The sequence below is a fragment of the Pinus tabuliformis genome, chromosome 6 (assembly GCF_031772625.1).
Source record: "Pinus tabuliformis cultivar Carrire ecotype Pingquan chromosome 6, CPIR1, whole genome shotgun sequence".
Lineage (NCBI taxonomy): Eukaryota > Viridiplantae > Streptophyta > Pinopsida > Pinales > Pinaceae > Pinus > Pinus tabuliformis.
The window spans coordinates 1,784,622,415-1,784,629,837 of record NC_142292.1 but is presented as its reverse complement, the minus strand read 5'-3'; the positions used below and the strand labels follow the sequence as shown (position 1 = coordinate 1,784,629,837).

The following is a 7,423-nucleotide window of genomic DNA, read 5'->3' as shown; positions in this document are numbered from 1 at the left end:
ATAATCAAAGCCAACAACAAAAATCCCATTTCACCCTCACACTATTCTCAATATATAAACCTAACCTTGTAAGGAGAATATTTTCACTATCACACCATCTCTATATATAAAACAACCATAGCATCTCTATATATAAAACAACCATAGCAATGTTTCTGAACAAGTATCTAAATCCCTTATCTTAGCAATCTTTCAAACCAGTAATGCAATGTGGCTAACACAGTTACATGCAAACATTGACACACAAAGGATAGCTATTTCTCAATATTAACCCTACACACCACATCATCTCTAAAAAGATAAATCCTTCCAGAATGAAAATGTAATCTTACCTACATATGTTTTCATATGTAATGTTATTTCCATCTCATGGATGCACTGTTTTGCCTTACCCTTACAAAGTACCTGTAGTGGATGTGCTCTGAATCCTTTTTTTTTTTTTAACAAATCTACATACCAAAAGCAGATCCGCACAATTCAGAACGGATGCAAATTTTTGGTACAAATCTGCTTTCCCGAAACAGATATAAAAAAATCTGACATCAGATCTATTTTTGGGTCAGTCGATCCATAACAGAATAATCCCAATCTCACAATTTTACCCTCTGCAACACATCTGAATGTAAATTAATAGGAAGATATTTGATTCTCTTGTGTTTCCATCCTTTGATTCACCAAAAATTCAACGTGCTTTCAAGAGATTCTCTGAGGGGCTACATTAAAATAGAATCACAGGTTTAATGCATAATTCACGGTAGAAGAGAACTTTAATTTGCAGATAAACCCTCCGCAAAACGTTGAAGGTTGAAAAAGTTAAGTCATAGACAGAGCAAATAAGACATAACTATGACGGTTCGCACGCATTTTAGGGTCCCAGAACTAAATGTCATAAACAAGTTTCCCTTGCTATCAGCGAGGAAAAATCATTTGCCCATTCACACTTGGTGCCAATCTTAAAGATTTTTCTATTACACAGATGGCAATGTTCTTGCTTGAATTTTCTTGGCTGAACCAAGTGAATGACACTATTTTGAAAATACCAACTATCATAGTAAATGAGAAGAAAAAATATTCCACCCCCAAAGTCTAGATAACTTGGCAAAGTATCTTTACGTTATGAGTTTTTTTATTCAAATCAGGCAAAGTATTTTATATAAAGATTGAGGTTTTTTATTCGAAATTTCTTTACGTCCACATTTTAAATTAAATATGATGTAACTATGTGACAAAATTGACCCATACAAGACCAACCCAATTGCCTACAATCAAGCCTAAAAAATCAAGCTTAAATTCCCTACCAATGCAATTTCAGACATCTCTATAAAAGTCAAGCTTAAATTCCCTACCAATGCAATTTCAGACATCTCTATAAAAGTCAAGCTTAAATTCCCTATCAATGCAATTTCAGACATCTCTACAAAGAGTATTAGTGTGAACCAACATCAAAAATGCTTAAAGCAAGCGTATTTCACTATCACATTATTTTCCATTAACGAACCTTATAAGAGGAATCTTAAACATATTTCTTTTTTCCATATTTAGACCTTGTAAGAAGAATCCCAAACAACAATAACCATGATTTTTGAGCAATTAAATAAATTTCTTTTCTTCGCAATCTTTGAACAGAGAATTGACTTTCGAAAATAAGCGTACAAACAACATTCACACATGCAATGAAGCAATAGAATTACATACAAATATTGACACATATCTTCGGCTGTGTCAATATCTACTTTCATTCATCTTTAAAAGGGTGAATCGTTGCGAACAATGACGGTTATCTCACCTTTCGGCTATGTGTCAATATCTACTTTTATTTCTAGCCTACATATCATAAATGCACTGTTTTGCCTCCACCCGTGAAGTATCAATACTGAATCTGCCCTGAATCCAAATTTTTGTTTTGCCTCCACCCGTGAAGTATCAGTACTGAATCTGCCCTGAATCCAAATTTTTGTTTTGCCTCCACCCGTGAAGTATCAGTACTGAATCTGCCCTGAATCCAAATTTTTGTTTTGCCTCCACCCGTGAAGTATCAATACTGAATCTGCCATGAATCCAAATTTTGTTATAGGTGCACAGTAGAAACACCCTTCTGAAAGGTTCTTTGTGCGAGCCACATTAAATAAGAGTCACAGATTTAATGCATAACTGATTGCAGAAGTATCCAGATAAGATAAAATAAGATAATTGTATTTATGTCCAACTAATGACCACAAAGTAGGTCAAAGGGCCTGTTGAGTACAATGATGCCCATAAAATGCGGGGAACCAAAAAGTCTCCTATAAAAAATACAATGCATAAATATAAACGGTACAATGCAGGAACATAAAAGATACAATGTATGGAATGTCTAGACGAAGAGGATCAGACCCATCTCTCCTAACATCTGAGACTCACTGAAGAGCACTAAAAAAAATTCCACAAAGTTTGCTGGCTTGATGAGGGGTCAGTGGGAGGTACGGACTGTCCACTAACTCGTTGTCTGTGGGAGTTTGTGCACTACTGAGGTCTGGAGGACATAGTCCATCTTCTAGGGACAGATCTGAGACAGTTTAACGGCTAGGGTCTCGTGTGGCGGGTGAGGTCCCATAGATCCTCATTGGTCTAGAGTTTGGATAAGAAACGGTATCAATCGTTCTCTTTGTGCCCTTGTCTGAAGGTAGTACCCTAAACAATGTCATGATCCTCTGTGTGCAGTCTGGTTTGATGGGAGGCTGAAGAATATGCGCTTGGAACCTAAGAGCCTCCTACATATATAGGGCTAAACATCTCTGATCAGGATACCTGAAAAAGCATGTGAAAGTTTGAAATTCTCTGAACAAGCAATGGAACCTTCCTTTGATCTCGTTGTAGATAGGGCATCCAAAAATGAAGTGCACCTCGGTCTCTACTTCCTATAAATGACATTCCTGACCAATTCTGTGTGGCCTATTAATCTGGTGGTCCGTCTCTACCCGAAGTCTATGAGAACCTACTCTGAATTGGCCTAGAGGAATGCAAAGAGCATGCATCCAGTGGTGAAACGTATACTGGGGTCAAATAATGAGCCCGTCTCTCAACTCCAAGAAGTGCTCAGTGTAGAAGGAGGCCATCTTTGGGCGCAACCCTCCCGGAGGATTGACCCAGGGGACCTAGACGAACTGCCTGTAGATGTTCTCCTTGATCTTGTTCAACTCTTGTCTAGTAGGTAGAAGGTGACTAGGAGCATCCAAGGAATATCAGAAAGGAGCGAGATGATCCAACTGAATGCCCGCTAACTCTAAGAGATCTGAAACTCCTGTAAACCAACATCTAGCCTAGCCCGAGGGAGTAGAACAAGCAATATTCTCATAAAAGCAATATGCCAAGTTAGGGTAACGGTCTCTACTCTTTATCGAATTTGCAAATCCCCGGACACGATGCAAGAATGAGAACAAACTAAAGATTGTCTCAAGCCAAAAGGGTTGAGCTCCAAACTCTGCAAGGATGATGTGCTAAGGTATTCTCTGTTTCCATCTAATGATGTGGTGGAGAAGAAAAGTCTGGACTCTCTCAACTAAAGCCCAATCTAACTCAAGTAAAGACAGTCCCCAAATCTATGAGCCATATAGAACAGTGGGACGAATCAAGGTGTCCACGAAACTCATCTTGGACGAGATGTCCTAGAAGTGATGTCGAAAGCATTGTCTCTCGAGAAGGGCTAAGGATCCATATCCTTTGTTGATCCGTGGCTAAAGCGCTGGTCGCAAACTGAAGCGGGGACCTGAGAATTGCACCCGCAAGTATGTATATGTGTTGGTGGCCTCAACCTCCTCCCCTCTAAATAGGAAGTGACGGTCCAAAGTTTTCTTCAACACATTGAAGATCATAACCTTGGTTTTACCCAGGTTGACCGTCGACTGTCGAAGATCGCAAAACAAAGCTAAGGCATCCAACTGCCTCCGTAATCCTTCTAAAGATGAAGTAAGGAGGACCATGTCGTCAGAGAAATGTTTTGCAGTTTTAAAAATGTGCTAAAAATATCACTTATAAAAGCTGTGAAACATGAAATGCAAGAGTGCATAGTTAAAATCGCTATCTTGGTGGTTGCTAGGGTGCTAAGGAAACAATTCATTTCATAAAATACATCATACCCATGTTTATACAGATGGATCTCACACTAACAAATATAGTCAGTCATCAATCAAAATTTAATACAGCAGATAAAGCATTTAAGATCAATAACAGATCGAAGCCCAAGCCCAATTTAGATCCCAAAAGTAAATATCCTGCATAAGTTTGCTCCATTGTAGGCAAAGGATAATCAATTGTATATTCACACTTTTTCCTATCCATTCAGAGACTTATCTATTACACAGATGAAACCTTTTTGGCAGTATGAAATTGTCAATAGAGAACCAGGCAAATGGTGTTGTTTAGCACACATACCAATTTCCATCATATAAGAAAAGTGGAAAGGTTTCAACATAAAATCTGGATCAGTATACTTAACATTTTTGAGTGAAACTGGGGACAAATCTAGTAGACACCCCATGACAGGGATTGACGAACATTCGAGTTATATAATCTATGAAGCTTAAATTCCCTACGAATGCTGTCTTAGCAGCCTCTCCAAAGGTCATCATATGCATGCATGTTAATACAGATGGGTCTCAAACTAACAAATACACGTGGATAACCTTATACTTATCAAGTTATCATATAATATAATCTAAAATCTGTAACCAGAAAAACCACCATGCCAACTACCAAATAATGATTTATTAAAAAATATCATATCACAGGCATAAATAACTAATTTACTACATAAAAAAAGTGACGTTGAAACATGAAATGCAAAAGTGCCAAACCAAGCAAAGAAAAATCACCATCTTGGTTGCTAGGGTGCAGAGGAGACAATTTATTTCATAAAACTCGTCACATTCATGCAGGCTTTATACAGGTGGGGATGGCAAACCAAAAAGGATATAGTCATCATCCATCAAACAACACAACAAAAATATAGCAGATGAACTCTTGACACGAGTAGATATTTAAAAAGAAAGAACTAGTTGAGCGCTGAAGACCAGTAACTGATCAAGGCTTGTCCCAATTTACATTTCACCATAGTAAATGCAACGCACAAAGTTTTGCTGCACTGTAAGCCAAGAAAAATCAATTGTATATTCACACTTGATTCCCATCTCTTCAGAGTTCTATCATTTACACAGATGGCAACCTTATTTTCCTATGTGAAGGGAAGGCCAAATGAAAAACTGCGTTTAAAACATACCAACTTCCATCATATAAAAAATAAAAAAATAAAAATAAAATAAAACCAAAAAAAAAATCAGCATAAAATCTGGATTAGCATTTCTGACATTTTCAACTTGAAAGTGGGGATAAATATCGTAGAAATCCCATAATATATTAACAAAGATTAGAGTTACATAATCTATCAAGTTAAAATCCCTTGCCAATGCAATGCTGGCAACTTCTCCAAAGGTCATGTGTGGTAACCAACATCAAGCATTTCTCAAAGAAGCCTGTTTCACTGTCTCACTATTTTCCATATATACATCTTGTAGGAAGAATCTTTAAAACCGATGGACATGAATTTATAGCATCTCAATAAATGTCCTGCAATTAGCAAGCTTTGAACCAGACAGCCAAGTTCCAAAAAATAAAAGAATATGAAGGTTATCCTACGGTCTACCTTTCAGCAAATTTCTAAATATCTACTCTCGTTTCCATGCTCCGTCTTATAGTTGCACTGATTTGCCCCACCCCTAATTTGCTGGCACCAGATCTAACCTGGATCCATTTTTTGGGACACATTGGAACATCGAAAACAAATTAGAGTATGGATCTGTAACTTCCAATATTTTTGTCTACGGATCCGTTACAGAACTGTCCAAAACTCACATTTTAACAGGCAATATATTTGTATGAATATTAGCAAAAGGAAATTTGATTCTCTAGAGTTTGCATCCAAACAAATTCGCCGAAATTTCCCATGTTATAGCAAATCCAGTATGATTGAGATAGACATAGATGATTGCAGAAGATCCCAAAATACTGCAAGCATAAAACGCAATTAACTCCATCTTCAGTAAATTCAATATGATATATATCATATGACCATGATCACGTTCAACTGTTCTTCATAAAACAACATATACATACTTAACCCCTTGGCAAGATAATTTTGCGGACAGAGAAATATGACTTCCAAATTTTTCACAATTCAAAACTTTCAAAGCCTATATAAGTGCTTCCCGAATATATTTCAAAGTGCAAGCTTCGAAAGAGAAAGTTTATTAAACCCTAATTACATAACAGAATTACAGTACAGAAAAAAAACGCAGTTCACAATGGAATTGGATCTATTCCCTCCCATTAGGAGTTTCACTGTTCTGCCCTGAACGAGATTGGGCATCGAAAAGCGACCCAAAATTTGCAGTACCCAACCTCATGAGTTCAGCCACTGCTGGAGATGAGAACACAGAATTAAGAACAGGAACCTCTGAGAATGCCCTCAAATGATATGTAGGATCAGAAACCTTTCTCAACGCCTCCAATAACGGTTCCATCCCTTCATACCTCTGCTCCGCGGGGGCTGAAGATCTCTCTGAATTCGACGGCTTCGTTGCCAATGAAACGTCGAGACGCAAAGGGTTTAAACCCTGACGGGCAGCGTCTAAGAAATCCACATCGTCTGCCATGGTGACCACGTCACCGTCTTCATCTGTGTATGTGATGGAAATGTCTGCGTTAGGGTTTAATTTGAAGAGCTCGCGGATTTTGGATTTGAGAACATCGAAATTTATTTCTGGAACATATTCTTCCCTGAGTTGAAATGTTAAACGCCGAAGGATACCCTGGTACTTAACCTGGAAGTGCAACTTTAAATCGTCACTCAAAACCCTTGCCAGACCTGAATGGTAATAGAAATCCCTAGATTAAAGGAAATAACCAAAACCCTGTGAAAAAAAATTGCTTACCTTCACAACCAGAACCATCTTAACATGCGAAAGGCTCCCCAATTCACTTTCGGCTTCTGCAAGGAAAAATATAATGTTTCTGTAATGCGGAAAACATTACTAACTTCAGCCTTCCATCAGCATTTATATATCTGATTGCTTCATTGGGGGGTTTCGGTCAAGAAGGTCAAAATCATAATCATGACGAGTGACTTTCTAAAGTGGATAAGCTCAGTTTGTTTTTGGGTGGATAATCTCCCTATCTTAATTATATTTTAATTATTTTTCATTTTAGGTGAATATGGATTACTTTTATTTTTCAAAATTTTGTTTTGATTTTTATTTTTATTTTAAAATTTTAGGCAGGATTAAAAAGTCGCATCGTTATAAAATGGAAAAACAATTTATAATTTAAATTTTTTTTTTATAAAATATGGGTTATAGAGTAGTTACGCCAGTTTAATTTATATATAATTTAA

At 37.2% G+C, this 7,423-nt stretch overlaps 1 protein-coding gene across 1 annotated transcript; it reads right to left on the bottom strand.

Moving 5' to 3' along the window:
* Nucleotides 1-6,069: 6,069 nt before the first annotated feature.
* LOC149266139 (protein NBR1 homolog) lies at nt 6,070-7,123 on the bottom strand. Its single transcript, XM_089430060.1, has 2 exons — nt 6,966-7,123; nt 6,070-6,854 (listed from the first exon to the last, which is right to left on the bottom strand). Exons 1-2 carry the CDS (start codon nt 6,981-6,983, stop codon nt 6,348-6,350), a joined length of 525 nt encoding a protein of 174 aa, XP_089286186.1. The 5' UTR covers nt 6,984-7,123; the 3' UTR covers nt 6,070-6,347.
* Nucleotides 7,124-7,423: the final 300 nt, after the last annotated feature.